The sequence below is a fragment of the Drosophila suzukii genome, chromosome 3 (genome assembly GCF_043229965.1).
Source record: "Drosophila suzukii chromosome 3, CBGP_Dsuzu_IsoJpt1.0, whole genome shotgun sequence".
Taxonomy (NCBI): domain Eukaryota; kingdom Metazoa; phylum Arthropoda; class Insecta; order Diptera; family Drosophilidae; genus Drosophila; species Drosophila suzukii.
Window position 1 is genome coordinate 69,736,033 of NC_092082.1, and position 18,503 is coordinate 69,754,535.

General features: G+C 36.9%; 1 protein-coding gene across 1 annotated transcript; it reads left to right on the forward strand.

Annotated features, from left to right (window-relative positions):
- Window positions 1-679: 679 nt before the first annotated feature.
- Window positions 680-1,243, forward strand: LOC118877579 (shematrin-like protein 2). Its single transcript, XM_036816836.3, has one exon. The coding sequence runs from the start codon at window positions 767-769 to the stop codon at window positions 1,187-1,189; it is 423 nt and encodes a 140-aa protein (XP_036672731.2). The 5' UTR covers window positions 680-766; the 3' UTR covers window positions 1,190-1,243.
- The last annotated feature ends 17,260 nt before the right edge of the window (window positions 1,244-18,503 follow it).

Genomic DNA, 18,503 nt, shown 5'->3' on the forward strand with positions numbered 1-18,503 from the left:
CCAACCAAAATACACGTCGATCTCGCAAAGTTCTTAAAGGTTTGTGTGTGTTTCAGAGTAAGGTTTCTCCGACTTTTAGTTTCTTCTATTTGGTGGGTTTTAAATCGCCTACTTGATTCTGAAACAGTTTTTCTGGAATGTAGAGAAAAATATGTTTGAAAGAGATTTCTGTGAGACCCCTGACTATACTCATTTTCCATAACTCAAGATATCTTCTTGTGTATATAATAACATCCAAATAACCATACCTTTTTCATATCAAAGCTTAATTTCCTTGCTTTAAAATCACATTTTAATCTGGCTACTTGCTGTAATCTGAAATGGCCAACACTGCTCAGAAGTTGGTTCCGCCGCAAAGTGAAATGTTTTGCTCTTTAAACTGCCACTGGCTGCCATTCGATTTCATGAGCGCCACTTAGCGTGCCACCAAAAGTACCCGCGCAAACCATATGAATTGGCTTTTTGTTCCATTTTAGGGGGACTGGCATTTTTGCAGGGGCAGGGGGCAATGTTCCAGCATATTTTAATAGTTTGTTTTATGGCATTTACATTAGCATCTAATTTTTGCTAACAAGCGGCGGAGGCAAAACAAACAGATGAAGTGCGAGGGAAATCGCAAAACAAAAGTTTCCATTTTATGCCCAAAGTTCTAGGCTATAAAGACACCGGTCGCCAGTTGGCCAGGTCACAGTTAGCCAAAAGCGGAGCAACCATAAAGCCACTGATAAAGTCAAGCGCCGAAACAGTTCAAGGAGCTATAAGGATAATGCGTAGCTGGTTTTTATTTGGATTATATGCGCTGCTAATCGCCGCAACAGTTGGCCAACCGCTGCAGCAAAATGAGTCTGGAAAAAACGAGGATGCCGAAAGGGGCGAGCGAGTGAGTCGCCAAATTCCCTATCCCTATTTGGGCGGCGGAGGATATGGAGGTGGCTATGGAGGAATCTACGGAGGAGGCTATGGAGGATATGGGGGCTACGGTGGCTATGGAAGCTACGCCGGCATACGCTCCTCAGCTTATCCTTACGGCAATCTGTACGGTTCCAGCGGCTTGGGACTGGCGGGCGGATATTATGGTCGTCCTTATGGTTATGGCGTTGGCTATAATATTGGATATCCGGCCATTGGCGGCTTTGGTGCCACCGCCGGCGGCATCTATGGCGCTAGTCCATTTTCCCCATTCGCTTAAGTGGCTATACGAAATAAAAAACCAATACGAAAATCGAAAACCCTTGGACAAAAATGCTTGACTTGAAAAATTTATTCAAATTTGTGGGGAGGTTTTTGCTGCGGTTAAATAAGCTGGGATTACCTAATGATCCCTCAGCTGGCTATTTGACATAGTAATGTGATTGTGGTCAAACAAGCAGAAATGTGTAAAAAATAAATGTGAATAAAAAAAATACAAGTTTCTCACGCCAAAATTTGCTTTACAGATTGGCAGATATAATATTTCGGGTGTGAGCTAATTTGATATTAATTTTAATGTTTATATGACTGTAAAGTGTTTTTTATTCAGAAATTTTTGACTTGTGACACGAAAAAATTTGTTAAACATTTTTAAAAGTATATTTTTTATAATTTGTTATCTTTTTGCAAAAATGAAGTTAATTTTTTCAGAAAAACACGTTCGTTTTCTCATAGCTATATTTTTTACGAACGACCAATCTTAACAGATTCGATTATAACACGATTCTGTGGGTAATTTACTTTTCAGTAGGATTTAACCTAACATGATATTGAGAAACTAAATTTTACAGAAAGAGGTGTTTAACCCACTAATAATTAAAGTTAACATGACATTGAAATATCAGCTTTTGTAACACAAAACAACGACTATCCATCTTTTCAAAATCAGCACGGGGCAAGCTTATTAATGTTTGTGTGCCGACTGCTAGTCCGCTGTTTGTGTGGCGGCGGAGAACAGGCAGTGCTTTTCCCTATGCCCGCTTAGTGGGATGTCGACCTCTGCTCCAAATCTTTTAAAATAAATTTGTAAAGCCTTTATTTCTAAGGTTTGCCCTGATAATTGGATCCCAAATTTCGGTTATAAATAAAAATGCGCTCTTAAATGGTGTACCATTCGCTGTAGTCAAAACAAATGTTTCGCTTTGATGGCCCCACGATATCGGTGTTTATTTGCCCACTGTCCAGCGCTTCTTTGAGGCGTCCCAACTGCTTTGCAATTGAAAGCGATTATCGCTTTCATTCATTAAAATCTAGCGTGGTACACCACATTATTTGCCAAAGTCTGCTCAACGCTAAACGGAGCTCAATCATTTACGTTTATAAAGAGGAGAAGCTTAAGCAAATAGTAGGGGGTTTTCGCAGACAGGAAGAGACAGGGCTTCTTTTAGATTTTAATTGCCGATAGTGTAAGCACTATGCCATGGGATACCATGGGATGCCCATACCCATACACTCGCAATTCAGTGGAGCAAAGTGTCCGAGTGCCGTTTAATTAGTGTGTGACTTTTAAACGACTTGCGTTGCACATACGCCCCGTTGCACTTACATTCCCCCAGCCCACTCCCCTTTTTTGCTCAGTGTAGGCAAACACACACACACAGAGACCGATGAGTTGGTTGGAAAAGCGTACGCAAACAGAAAAACAGGCAACAGGACATCGAAGACAGACACAGACCAAGAAAAAGGGGCAAATGTCCGAATGCCCTAACGAGATACGTGAGCATGAATTATTATTTCAGTTAAACGGCTACGAAAAACGACACCGACTGCAGTGGCCCAATAAAGTCATCAGTATTTGCATGTGCCGTGCGGTGGGAATCCTTAATAATTCAGAATGGCAAGCCGTCAACTAATTGTGCTATTTAGGCTTCTTGGTTGACTTTCTAATTGTTGTAATTGCACGTAAATTAATAATCATTTTCTGCTAATGACTCACTGACTTGCAAATATTAATGTGCTGCTAATGGCCATAAAATAACTTGTGTTCGGCAATTAAAAATTGCTAGATTTTGTGGTGGATTATATTACATCATTAAAATTATTTTTTTATACAAAATCTTATTTCTCTCTTTATTTAAATTCATTTATTATATATAGAAAATAAATAAATCTTTAACAAATAGTGAGCTTAAATTATTTTGACAATACAAAAATTCTTAGAATCTATGACACTAAAGTAAGGCGCTTAAAATCAAAATAGCTAAAAAACAAATATTCCTTCAATATAAGACTCCAAAATAGGGCTTTTAAATTCGTAATAAGTATAGGTTTGCTTTTTCAGCTTTCTAAATATAGGGCTTATTATTAGTCTTTTAATACACAAAATATTTTTAAAAATCCCCAAACCACCTATTTAAGCCAATCTATATCTAAGCATGTTTCTAACTAAATCGGCTGATCTAGCTTACCTACCCGGGCCTCAAAAAACCCCATCGTTTGCCAACTTGGCTTTGACAATCCGTTGACAAATACGGAATGTGTCCGCTGGTCTTTCATCCTCTTCGGGGGCCTCTGATTGCGCTTCTACTTGGTGCCGATTATCTTTTAATGTCTCTGTGGGCACTCGCCGGGGGCTCTTTTTCGATGTGGGGGGTGGGGGGGTCTGGAGGCTCATCTGAAAACACTGGACCCGCCGAGCCATTCATTGGATCCTTCAGCTTTTATGCGCTCGCCTCGCCTTTCAGCGGACATCGCTTTTGATTTGGCCAGTGCTTTACCAATTGCACTCGAAATTGCTGCAGCGGGCGCTGTGTTTAAAATGGCAATCAGATAACACCTTCCTTTTTAGACATATTCCACTCTATACCTCTATTCAAGAGCCACATGCTGCGGTTGCCGTGGCTGTGTTTGAATTGAAAACATCCATATATATATATATTTGGTTTTTATGCGTAGTTTGGTGGGTTGGTTAAAGGGGTATGGGTGGATTTTGCTATGCTAAACTGACTGACTAAAGGCAGTCTGCCGAATGGGTTGCCAGTTGGCATAAGCTTTATACATTTTTACGCTTTGTGGCCCCCGCAATGTGGGTGTGTGTGTGTATTTGCATGTGTATCAGCTCAAAGTAGCGTGAAATAAAAAAACGTCGACACTTGAGGCCGAAGCCTTTGAGTGCTGCCAGTGTTTATATAAATATATATATGTATATATATATGTGGCATATAGTCCGACCGTGTTGAAGCGTATAAAAAACCAGATGAAAATAAAAATAAAACAAGATGATGGCCGGCAAAAAGAACAGCCACAGCCGCAGAAAGAAAGCTAGTCCAGCGAAAAGGACTTGGTGCGGAAAATGAAATCTCTATGGCTGTGCTCGAAGATCTGTCCATCAAAATGGCACCCTAAGAAAAGCACACTAAGGTCCTCAACCGATGACCAGATAAGGCAAAGAATGCACTGAGAAAATTAAATGTCCCTGGTACAGAAGAAACTATATAAAGATTACTATACAAAGTCATTCAAAACGTCTTTATTAAGAGAACTTATAAAAAATAGTAAAAATAAATGTTTATTTTTCTAAATGTCGTAAATCACTAGATATAGGTGCATTTAGTATAAATAATTATTTACAAGCTATTTAGAAGCTTTTAAACTCATTAAAATGTTGCTTATCGCATGGGTTACCATATTAACATTGCAATAAATGTATCTTATTTACATAGTTTTTAATACGTTTTTAGATTATAGAAATTGCAAGCTATGGACTCATATGAAAATCTGAACCAAAAGTTGACCAAGAAGATAAACGGTTTGCGATATCTGGATGTGAACCCAATAATAATGTTATAAAAAATCGGAATAGAACCAAAATAATGAAAATATTAGACAAATTAAATATAATAAAGATTATGGTAAGATAATGGAATAATGGAATGGACAATGAGTAATAAATATTGAAAATCTAGACTGTATCCAAACCATTTAATGTTCTAATATATATAATATATTTTGGAAAAATAAATAAAACCCATTGTCAAAAACTATAAGGCAAAACCAATACAAGGAAGATAATAAGAAGAGGGTGTTTTTTTTTCTAAGTGCTGAACTCATTGGATGAGGATGAGAACCTGAGTCGGGTGTAGGCAGGTGAGGCTGCGGTTGGGTTGGAAACCGAAATACCTTCGCACCCTTTCATCAGCAAAGTGGCCGAGCAACAGTTGTGCCTAGTTTTCAAAGGAAGCCTGGCCTAAAGGGGGGATTTCAACCCCATCTCGACACTGGCCGCAAGCCCCTAGCCAAACAGTTTAAAGCGCATTAAACTTATCTGATATTTGAAGGCAGGACGACAAACCCACCGACCAGTGGCTATGTACACAGCTCGCAGCTGTAGCTGTGATAAGAGCCACTTGGCCTATCAATGCATTTTAAACGAGACGGCTTCGTAAGCCCGAAACTAATGACAAATTAATATTAACAAAGCAATCTGCTGATGCTCCATCCCGGCTCTGCAACAACAGCATAAACAAATGCCAGAGGCCGGGTCTCTGATTTGCCTGGAATGTTACTTAATTGGAACTTAATGTGCCTCGAATTGTTTACAAACACGAAGAGGGACCACCAGAGGGACGAAATCGGTCGGTTTTTGGGGCAGCAGGACGGATCTGAAAGGACATCGGGGAAAGGGGCGGTACGGTCTTTAGATAAAGCAAAGTGGCGACAGCTTTGAGCAACACTTCAAAATGAGACCCGAGCGGGGTGAAAGTGAAAGAAAAATGCGTTTTAAAGTGACACTTGATGTAGGTAATGTGACAGCCTTACAAGCCAACGAAAGAAACGAAATAAAATGGCATAAAACCGAATAAAACGATACAAATAACGCCGGACAAAAAGTTCTGAGGGCGTGGACTTTGTAATGCCCCTTGATTTATTTGCTATTTTTAAAAAGGGAGGAATTTAAATTTTCCAATTTCGTTTTTTTTTTTGATTTGAGTACATTTCTGATAAGAATAATTGATAAAATTTATTAAATGTGTTAAAAATAGAATACTAAATAATTTTTGTATTTGATAATTCACAATTTTAAGCTTATTAAATTGTATAATGGTTAAAATATAATATTGCTTTCTAAATTTTCTTCCCTACCAAGTTTTCAGATGCTGCCTTGCAAAACGATTTTTATAAGTATAATTATAAGATATATTGGAATTTAAACTATTTTTTACGAATTTCGTTTGACGATTTTCTTGATATTAAGTATAAGTACAATAAATATTAAGGTAGACTTATTCTCTTGTATTCGAAGTTATATTTGAAAGGTTTTATGAACTTGTAATATTTTAAACCTTACTTTGAAGTGTCTTGTTTCTCTTCTATTTAGATGAACATTTTCTCTTGAAGTCCTATTTATACTCCAAGTTTATAACCTAGATGTCATATCAACTTGTAAAGTTGACATTGGAACCTACATTATTTTTAAGGATTTTTATTTGAAATTCCTTATATTAAGTGGGACATTTTCGTTCATAGTCCTACTTCTTTACCAAGTTTCTCGGCGAACGTAGATGGTGAAAGTACAGTATGTGTTTATAGGGACCATCAACACTCTGCTATGTCCCCTTTTCAGACTGTATCCCCCGAATTGAGACCCCCTTCTGATTTGCTTTTACAGACCGGGGCTTTAATTTGCTCACTCCATTGCCCCAGACGGCGGACGGCGTGGCGAGTCCGCTGGCCGGCGGACATTATCTTAAGAGCAGCCACCACCACTTCCCCGGTTCCCCAATATCCTCCCAGATCCCCTTCCCGATCCCTGCCACAATAAGTCCTGCGTCGCGTCCAGCGTTGACAGCTGTTACAGCTGCAGAAATATGCAAATTGGAAGGCGTTTTAATAGATAAAGAGCGGAGCAGAGGCAGCGTGCCGCGGCAATGGCTATGGCGATGGTGTCCTGCCACGCAGGACACTCGACGAAAAAGGACCGCCCGGCACACAATCTCACAATGGGAAAAGCCGCGGCGAAAATGTTGGAAAAAAAGCGCGGCTAAGTGGAAGGCAGCCATAATAATGGCTTTTGTTGCATATTGTTAAGTTAAATGCGAAAAGCTTATAATCTCATTTTGCTAAAGGGAACCGGAGGATTTTGGAATCATTTAGAATGCTTCTAAAAAGTCTGCAGTCTAAATGGAAAACAGTCATTAATCAATATTACATAAATAATCAAATAGATTTAGGCTTTTAATAATATATTAGAAATATCACAAACAAATATATATGACAATATATTATAAATTTCAAAATATTGAAACGGTTTGCGGGCCTTTCATCCGCAACTGTATAACACTTATTTTACAACCCTAACTTTTATAATAAAAATAAATTGGGTTAAATTACAGCATTTTTTAAATTTATAACATGTTCTTATTCATTAGCCCATTATATTAAATTAATTAATGGAAGGAAAAGTGATACATGCAAGAAGTTGTAGTATTTATAGAATTAACTTTTGCAACTTTTCAACACTAAAGAATTTAATTGCATCGATAAATTTAATCGATGTGCAGTGTGCTATTTCATTTAAAAATTTCTAATATGTTCTTGTTCGTTAGCCCATTATAATTGATTTTATTTACAAATAGAAAAGAACTACCTCTTAGGGGTTATAATATTTATAGAGCTTACTGTTGTAACTCTTTAACACTAAAGACTTTAATTGTATTGGCTAAAAATACAAATACACTTGTTTTAATTAATTTCGCACTTTCCCAAGGCACCAAGGCTATTTTAAATTATTATATTACATCACAGCAAGGTGAAATTCTCAGGTTTTTCCAATGGAAAATTTTAATATTTTCCGCTGGAAATGCCGATGAAGATGAAGAATGAGGCAGCAACCGAAGACGCCCACTTTGCCACCTGCCGTCCGGCGAGGAATGTGTGAAGGATTTGGCCCGTGTCCTTTTGCGCGGGGCCAACTTAAAATGCAAAGTAGAAACTGGGGGGTCCGAGGGCTCCAAGGTGCGTTGTCATGCCCACGCCGAAGGACGAATGTCCTGGCTGGCAACTCCGTTGTCCATCCAATTGGCAGGACCCAATCCTGTTGCGCGCTTTACGGTCTACAGCTCTTTTTTTGTTCTCGCTACCCGGCATTTGTTTTTTCGGGATGCCCTTTTTTTTTGTGTGCTCTTTATTTTTTCCCTGTCCGGGACCTTAACACTAAATTGACTTTTAATGCAAAATAAACCAAAATAATGTATTGCGTAATTTTCTTTAAAGAATTTTTACATTAGCATTTCAAAAGAGATTTTTCTTTGTTGCCCTGTGAAGCGCTCCGCAGCTCCTTGGGCTTTTCCTCATCCTCGCAATTTTCCCCGCCCACAGTGTCGCATTTTCACGCCCTTGACTTTGCTATCCGTTCACCTTTTTCGCTGTGTTGGCCATTTGCTAAGTGCGACATTAAATGTTGCGTGAGGATAATCCAATCTGCTTGACATGAATTTTAATTTGCATTGAGTAATTAGCCCAAGTTCATTTCGCTGGCCAGAGTCCTTGCAAATGCTAAATAGAATTTGGTCCGAAGACAGTTTTGGCCATTCCTCCATTCTCTCCGTCATTTCAGGCTACAGCTTTGCCTTTCTCTTTCCCTTTTGGCTTTCTTCTCATACGTTTGCTTGATTTCGTACAAATTAAACTAATTTGGTTTTCCCTACCTTTTTTGGTCGGCGAAGCTGGAGGACGTTTGGCACATTTGCTGATTACGCTCGTCCTGCTCAATCTACACTAAGGAGAATTTACAGCGTTTAAGTTATAAAAGAAATGAAACAAAGAAAGGGAAAAGCCTAGAAGTATGCTATAAATATTTAATATCTCAAAGTGCGATGGGTTGCATACTTTTAAACATCTTTGTAAAATATTTAAAACCCCAGGCAAAGTAAACGATGCTGAATGTTTAATAAAATTTAATCCAAATACTATCATCCTATAATTTACATTCTGGGGATATTCAGGGAGGCCACACAAATCCTTAGGGGTTTGAAATCCCATTTTAATCTCAACTTAGGCGTATAAAAGTATGCAACAATATATTTTAAGCTCACAAGTACAATGAATGAAATTATTCCATTACTGCATATTGATAGACATCCAAATTGAAATTTTAAAGTTATATTATTTTGATTTGTATGGCATTATAATGGCTTTATTATATTTTTTTCAGAAATTCCACACCTTGTTAATATGATACTTTAAAAAATCAGAAAGCAACGGAATTAATTTGGGTTCAGATAATCAAGAATGAAAGTTAATTCTTTTTCAGAAATAGCACACGTGTTTTTGACAGATTAAAAAAGTTTAATAAGTTGTTTTTAATAATTTTTTCAAATGTAAAACAAAGGAATAAGTATATAGTGTTGAAAAGAAATATACTGAATGAGCATTTTTTCCAAGTGGTTCTTTGGCTATATCTCTGAATCCATGGCTCGTCAGCAGGCAATTGAAACAAACAATAAAACGTGCGCTTTTCGTAATTTAAATCAGACAGAGAGACGGCTAAAAAAGGGACTTTTGCCGCATTTAAAGTTGGCACAAAGAGCGAGATGGCGAGTTCTAGAGTGCCAGAGTGGGACAGGGAGAATCAAACGAGAGATTGAATTTCTGCTTGCCTGCACTTTAATTTGCCAGATGCTAACGCAAAATGCTAAAAACACACGTACGCCGAAAACGAATTGAAAATCACACGAAAACCCACACATACACTCAGAGGAAAAGGGGGGGTTAAATGGGTGGGGAAATAAACGCAATCAACAGCTCACAGAGCATTCGGCAAAATAATAAATAAATTCATAATGGCTTTCGCAAATGACAAAATATTGCCATCGCCAATCGACAAAATATTAACACTCACTCAAACACACGCATTTAGGCATTCCATCAGAGGGTGACGTCACATAAGCCACGAGAAATTATTGCATAGCGCACCACAAATTTCATAAACCGGAAACGCAATCAAGCATCGCTTATACGCAGCGTTGTTTGCCAGTCGTGCATTTTTATGCACCCAAAAACCCCATCACCACCACCGCAGAAAGCCCCCCCCCCCCTCCCACCACTTTTTGGGCCATTCAGTGACAAAATGCATTTATATTTTGCGTTAGACAAAATGCCGAAAAACCGCATTGAAATGCGTATTTCGAGTGCATAAGCTCTCTAGCCCCGTCTCTTTCGGTTGGTAGTCGCCCCGTCTCTTTCGCACACGCAGCTAGCCGTCTCCCTCTCATTTGTTAGAGCGCAATGAACTGTGGAGATGAATTAACTCGATTTTGGCATGATTTGATGATGATTTGATTTGTTCCGAGACAGGCGGCACGGGCCAGAGGACCAGCACCCACACAATCGCATCATCGCGCACTCACACAAACATCAAACACACACTCGTGCACTGGGAAAAACTATTTTAAAAAATCGGAAATAAATGCATTGATATTTTGAAAAAAATGTGCCAGACTAATTCAATCGAAATATTATGATGACTGCTTGGGGGATGATTAGAAAAATACTAATATTAGGGTTAGAGTTAAATATATAATTTTATCTCAATGAGAAAGTATCCAATATTTATCAATTTAATATACACAGAGAAAATAAAGCCTTAGTACCTATAAGTCTTTTATTTATTTGTAAAGCCGCTTTTACCTTTTACAATTTTTCCACGTTTTTTCTGTGCGTTATAATTTAAACCCATTGCTTAATAAAATAACAAAAATCTAGTTTAACAATTGTTCCATTAAAAAAAAATTATTAAATTAGTGGGTTTAATTTTAAAGAACAATATATCAAGAAAATGTAATTGTTGCTTAAGTTAATATACAACACAAATAAATATTAACTTCATCAACAAACAAAAACAATATTTTTCTCAGTGCACTAATCCGCACAAATGCTGAATACCGGACAATTTGCTTGAGAATCTCCGGATGAAAATGTAGCATACATTTGGGCGCCGCTAATAGGAAAAACCAGAGCGCGTCTATGGTTGCGAATGTCATTACCACAAACGCGAAAATTGCATTCGAATAGATGCAAATAGCGAAAATGCTAATGAACACTTACAGCCAGCACGACCGCTTAATGCGCATAAATGAATTAATTAACCAACAACCTGTCGCCAACATGCAGAAGACTTTGCCAAACAGGCAAAATGCGGAGATGAGCTTAAATCCTCGGAGCAAAACAGGCAGCATGGCAAGCGAAAGTCATAAAAACTACTGTTTTAATTAATGTAACTCAAACAAATAAAAGTCACATTACCCACTCCCAGTTGGTGGCTTTATATTTAATTAACAAACATGTGTTTATTTAAATCAATTACTAATTTCCGAATAACAGCAAAGAGAAAAAGTTAATTACGATATTTGTTTAAAATGTCAGTTGCATATTAAGCTATTCTATTGCATTTTTTGTTATTTAATTGGAAAACTGATGGACATATAATTTAAATAACATAACATTAGAAATTAACATAGTGTCAAAATATACAACTGCAAGCATTTTTAATTATATGTATCTTCATTATTTATTACAACCCAAATTCAGCCAACTTAATTTGATTTAAAATGGTAAGATTGCACAATTTAAAATTAAATTTAAATATGCCTTTACTACAAATTTCCCAACTTTTAATTACAAATTTCTTGCTAACCATGCTTATTCCTGGGATTAATTTTATTAATTGCCGTCGTTAATAATCTGCAAAAGGCTTTAAAAATAAATTGCCCTTTTGACACTAATAAATTCCAATTTTCCTTACAACCTTTACAGCGGTAAATATTATATTTTAACTTATTTACATATATCCGATAGGATACACAACATTGCCACAACAACAAGCAAACACCTTGTAAAAACCTGTATAAAACGTAAAAGGTCAACAAACTAAATCGATTTTTCAGCCAGCTTCGCTGACTTTGATCCTTGATCCAAACTGCGGCTGGACATTGTCCTGGCAAAAAGTAATTCAATTACCGTGTAACAAAAAATAACGCCTGAATGCAAACAATTTGTAAGCAATTTAAAACAAATGTATTTTAATTGAATTGAGAGTCGGGCTTAATGTTATTAATGGAGTTTTTGGCCCTGATTGTCCGCATAAACTCGTGCGACAAGCCCTTCAGGTTTTCCCCCTTACCCCAAAAATCATGTTGCACTACAACTTATGTTTACAAATTTCGTAATTAAATTTTAAGTAAATATCAATTCAAAACGGCAAATGACATTTTGTGCACCAAAAACTTGGAAATGCGGGCCAAAGGGCAAGGGGCACTGAGAATTGAGCAGGGCGAAAGGATGGAAGCTGAGCAGCGTTGATGATGATGACACTAAATAAAAGATTTTATACTGTTGATTTTTGCGCTTTTTGCAACTTTGCACGTTGCATTGCACTTGATCTGTGTGCCAAACGTTACAACGACACTTCAGCAGGAGTGCGGACTGAAGATGGAGGCTGGCTGGTGGATCGCTGGAGTCCTGAATGTCCTGGGTGTCCTGGAGTCCTGGCAGCAGCTGCACCAGTTGTTTGTAGCATACAATCAGCTCGTTTCGTTTTATTGCCAACGTCGTCATAGAGCATCCACCTCGCCCCATCCTGGCCTGCATCTCCATCCACATCCACATCCCCATAGTCATCGTAGTCATCGTCTTCATCGTCAGCGTTGCGACGTCGCCTAGACACAAGACTTGACAGCAAAGCAAAATTGTATTTACATTCAATTAGTGCCAACAAAATTGTCTTTGGCTGCTTGCCGTAGACTGCGCCTAGTTGCCAGAACCAGAACCAGAGACAGTTTCACAGGCCAGCCTCAGACACACACGGCCAAAAAATATCACCAAAGTTGTGGCAGCCATTCGCATTCCTCATTAGTTGGTTGTATATTTTTAGAGTTCTTAAATAGGGGCTTAAACATTTTAGAAACTACAATAGATGATGCTTGAAAAATACCATTTCTCATTTATTTTATAAGTAATGACCAACAATTTATTTGACAATTTTATAAACTTCAAAGTGGGTTTTTGTTATTGCCTGAGGGCTAGCAAACAATTACTGGCACAGAAAAAAAAAAAATTGGGCCAAAAGTACCACCTAAATGAAAATCTAAATGTAACAACTGTTGGTTATTTTAAAAATCTTAATAAAAATAGTTCAAAATAAATAATAAACGAATAAATAATAATAATTTTAACTATTTCAATTTGAATTAATAGTTTAAAAATAAAATTACCTTCTGAAATAAATAAAAAGAAACTTCTTATTATATGGTAAAATCATTTTTAAGTGCGCCTAAAAGTATGCAATACCGCAATGAAATATCTTAGGCTTAAGTAAATGGAAATATATAATAAACAAATATGTAATAATAATTCAAACCTATTTTAATTTTTAATATATTATATATAATTAAATTTGTAATAAATAAAATTACATACTGTATTAAATTAAAAGAAACTTTTTATTAAATGGAGAAATCCCCAGGCCTTAAAATCATGTATAAATGCGCCCAAAAGTATGCAATATTTCAATGAAATTTTTTAGGCCTTAATAAATCGAATTAAAGCTCCTCGTTTAATAAAAGTCAATAAAATAACAAATAATAAGTTATCTTATATTGAAAACATATTTGTTATTTCCTTGTAAAAATATTTTCTCAAGGCATAAAATTCCTAACAGCCAACAGGCTTTCATTTGAATATGCTTTATAAATAGCTCCTGGGGAATGACTTTTATTAAGCCTTCCAGCTATCAATAAATTTCATTATTAAACTCCCAAATTGACTGGCCAATTATTTCTTATGACAACGAGGAATATTGTAATATTATCAATATTTCTTCCGGTGCACAACTTTTTTGCAAGTTGGCTGAGCGTAAATTACTTTTCGCATTGGTGCGGGCGAGGGGGCGGCGGTAGGCGTGTGCCCCGGCATCATGACCCATGTTTGCAGCTTTTTAGTTGGGAGCTAAGTAATGTAAAATTTATTTTAAATAAACTGAAAATATGTTTTGGCTTGCACTAGTTGCTTTTATTTTAGTTCGTTTTTTACCCCCGCGCTGCCAGCCAGTCAGCCGGCCTGCTTATTTCTTGCCAAGCATTTTATTTATGCATAACAAAGCACCACTTAAATCTGCTCAGCATTTTAGTTTTTTCCTTTCTTGGTTTGCGCTGGTGCCTCAGCCGCTGATGCTATTCGAAAGTTTGCAATCTGCATGCCAAGTTGTCGACGTTTTCACACAAACAGGCCGGGAAAATGGGGGAAAACTGGGCGGGGCTAGGGCAAACGAAATGGGAAAAGGAGGAGGCAGTGCAGCCGGTATTGCTACAAGGGGGGGGGGGGGGGGAGAAAGAAGGGGGTTTGGGATCTAGGATCCTGGATCCTGAATCCTAGCCGTGTGCCGAGTGCAAGTGCCTGCGCGTTTATAACTTTTCAACTGTTGTATGAAATTTTACAAATTAGATTCATTTCTATGCATTGAAATACATTTTCAAACTTTGCAGCAGAAAGTTGCCAGGATATTTGCACACACACACATGCAGACCTTCCTATAGAAGACCAGGTCTTCGAAAAAGGACCAAAGGGAGAATCATGGTGGCAGGACAACTACTCCGACCCAGTGACACAACATGCCAAAACTCAGTCTATTAGTTTGTCAGTTTATAAAGAAACATGTATAAAAGTTTTACATATTTGCAATTTCATTAATACAAAACTTATTTGCAGGCCCAATTCTCTACCCACAATTTTCTGTTAATTTTAACTTGAGCATTCGCCCAACACACACACACACACGTGCAGAGATTCATCTAAAGTTGCTGGGGAAAATTCCAGAAATTGAAATGTGAAAACTCAAACATTCCGATGATACAAAAAAAAAGAGGAAGAAAGGCGGTACGGGCAAAAGAAATACTCAACTCGAACATCATTTGCAGCAATAAAAGAAGTCAGAAATACTCGACAGACGCAGCGGGGCAACAGCAATGCGTCAAATGTATTTGGGGCGTGGTCGGGATGACGCCCAAACCCCCCTCCCCCCCCTTGCCAAACTCTCTCACTACAACATTATCATAATTAATTAAAAAAGTTTTTTAAATCAATTTCCAAATGCCAAGAAGTGTCTGCAGAGATGTTTGATGAACCGTGGCCAACGAGAGCAGCTGAAAAAATTGATAACTTTGGCTTGTCATGGACAAGGATGGCAAACGAGAACGAAAATGAGAACCGAAGTCTTTGCGGAAATTCCAAAGCATGAAATGACTGCCAGCTTGATCCACTCAGAAATATTCTGGTAATTCCTTGATTAGTATTTGCAACGGGTCGCAATGTCGGAACGGCCCGAACTTTTATCGAAATGAAATCAAATGCATTTTGCCAGATGCATTTCGTGCTTATTTTTGCATTCCGATTTCATTAGAAAGATTGCCTTGGGGCACAAATTCATTGCCTTATTTCATGGTTAAATTCTTTTGAATGTGATAAAATGGTTAATTAATAGCGTGTTGCAAAAAGACTTTTCACTGATAAACTTTTTACCAAAATGGATAGTAACTTTCGAAAAAAGTTATAATCAAATAATCAAGACCGTAGGAATTTCCATAGCAGTTAAAACACACATAATTAAAAAAGCCACAGAAATAGGCATTTCTTTGGGTAAAAATAAAGTTACAATTTTTTCACAGACCTTAAGTAAACCTCTTAAAAGTCTACCTAAATTAAATTTAAATTATATATATATTTGGTAATCTTTTAAGTGACATTTCAGCAATTCAGTAGTTCCTAAATCTCTTTAAAAGTGCCTAAAAGTATGCAGTAAAAAATACATTTATTTTTTGCGAAGCAATATATGGGTCTTTCGGACTTAAAATAATTGTTGCATACTTTTCGACACTTTATAGCATTAAAAAAATTAATCTTCTTTATAATTCAAATAAAAATTGTTGCATACTCTTAGTCACTTTCATTTGTGGTTTTAATGCTCCAATGATTATAGAAGGTGATTAAAATTAATACATCTTTAAATTTAAAATAAAATTGGCCATGCTGATTTGCATGAAGTGCGTATAAAGCTTTTCCCGCAAATCGATTATCCGCCTGCAGGAATCAATGGCAGAAAATAATTCCCCATAAGCAGCGGGCTGGAGTCTGGAGTTGCCATTAAAGAAATTGAAAGTACCTCCTCCAACTGGATGGTACTATACTATATATAGTTGGCGAGGGCTGGCAAATCAAAAAGCCAGCTATAGTGCAATGCATTTTAATTTAGCCCGCAACTCACACAAAACCAAAGGGAAGTACATCCAAACATCCAAACAGGCAAACACACATACAAATATGCAGGTGAAACACGCGCGGAGGCAGTACATAAATAAATACTTGAACAAATATTTACAACTCTGGCTCGGAATTATAAGCAGCGCCCGAAAGTATGCGCTACAAAAATGAAGCAAGGCTCGTGTGTTAGTGTGCCAGTGTGTGTGTGAGCCAGCTCACACCTGTTTGCACTTGTGCGTGTGTGTGAGTGAGTGCAAGTGCGCATAAAACGCGCCGCAGCAGAAGTGAGCAGCATTTTTATTTATTTGCCGCGGTGTAGTTTTTATTTTTCTTTGCCCCTTCCCCACTTTTTTTGTTGCGCTGCCAAATATGTGGGTCTTGAATTCTGGCACGGAAAAAAAATTGGCATTAGGTGGTTGAAGTAAATCAAAATGAATAATTTAGTTGCCTGCAAGAATGCAATAAAATAAAATGGTTTCTTGGCCTTTGTCATATATGTCCTATACAAAAATATTGGAAAACAAACAGACCACATTGGTGACTCAAACTATATTTTATAAAAATAATTATACCTTTTAAAAGATTTAAAAAAAAATATTCATTCGCCCAAATCTTCTTAAACTTTTTTACTCATGTTCATATTTTATTGAAATCATAATTAATTCTGCAAGATTCCAAAGATATGTTTAAATATAGTTCTGAAATCATTACTTAAAAATAAATTTAGGTGTCCGAAAGTATGCAACATTATATTTTATACTTAGAAGTACAATGAAGACAATACTCCTTTATTCATTGCATACTTCCAGACACCTAAAATCACATTTAAAAGATTTTCATTTTTTATTCATAATTTAAAGTGTAGAAAAAATTGACAAGCCATTAGCATCCCCAAAATACGTATATATGCCAAGGTGCCAGATTTTGGAATTTTTGACATATTTTGATGCCTAACAAATATGTGGAACCAATAGGTTAGTTACCTGAAAGTAAAAAACAATAAAAACATTAGTTAATTTGGACCTAATCAAAACTATATGTTTTTTTTTGGTTAACAAATTTATTAAAGCATACTTTTAGACAAATTTATAAGTGGTTTTAAAACCCTTGCAATTTCTTTAGCACCCTTCATATTAAAAAAAAATCAAATATTTTAGAAATATTCAAAAAACGTTTGTTTTCTGTGTAATGTTTACACCAGCAGCTGCATAAGAAGGGCGGTGGGCGTGGCCCACACTCACATATATTGCAGATAAGGCTTGCAGAGTGCAGGCTTGTTTGGCAAAGCGCCTGTTTAACACTTAAGATATCGTATTTCTTGGACTCGCATGTCTGTGGATGTGTTTGTGAGCCACAAAGGAGCAGGAGGTGGCAAAAGATAAATATGCATGCGGTTGGTTTATAAGATGAGTGTGTGTGTGCGTGTGTGTGTGTTAGCCATTTCAACAGACGCGCCTCCTTTTTGCGCCGCCTTTCGCGCATTTGCATGCAATAAAGATGGCGGGGCGATAACTAGGTTGCCTGCCATTGTTTGCCTTTTCCCCATATTTCTTTTTGCTTATGTGTGTGTATCTGTGTGTGTTAGCCGCACTAGTTGGCCGCCAAAAGCAGCAGCAGACAGCCCAAGCAGCGGCTAAAATAAAAGGCAAAGTCCGCCAACTGGCGTATCCTGCCACTGCCACCGATTCTTCTTCTTCTGCTGGTGCCGCCGCTGCCATGCATTATGCAGATGTACACCAGGTTCATGAATATATATGCGAGTACTTTGTCTGCCTACACTCGCAGACAGCCGCAGACGAAATAATTTATTTAAATAAATGTCCACTCAGGTAATATACAAATATTATAAATTATAATTATTCTTGGGCACATATATAATACATATTCCATCACCACAGACTTGGACTTTAATAAAAGCAGTCAGATAAATAATAGCCGGGTTTAATCCTTATTAAAACATAAGTTAAAAAATTTCAATAGTTCAAGGGATCCACAGAAGACATAAGGTTTTTTAAATCAGTTTTAGAGGTGTCTAAAAGTATACAATAATTATCACTTTTATATCAAATGATCAATATATTCATAGAATGTGGCTTAAAAAGTCTTTAAACATTTTTAATTCTATATTTTAAACTAGAAATAAATGTGTTTTAATAAATTTAAGCTAGTAAAATCGTTGGGCTATAAATAAATAATATAATTATAATTAGGTTTTCTTACAATTTACATTTTTTTTAGAATATTAAATATTTTACCAACCTTTTTAAGTTGTAGAATTTTGAAAA

Coding starts and splice junctions, on each gene's coding strand:
- LOC118877579 (XM_036816836.3), top strand. CDS start 767: ATGCGTAGCTGGTTTTTATTTGGATTATATGCGCTGCTAATCGCCGCA.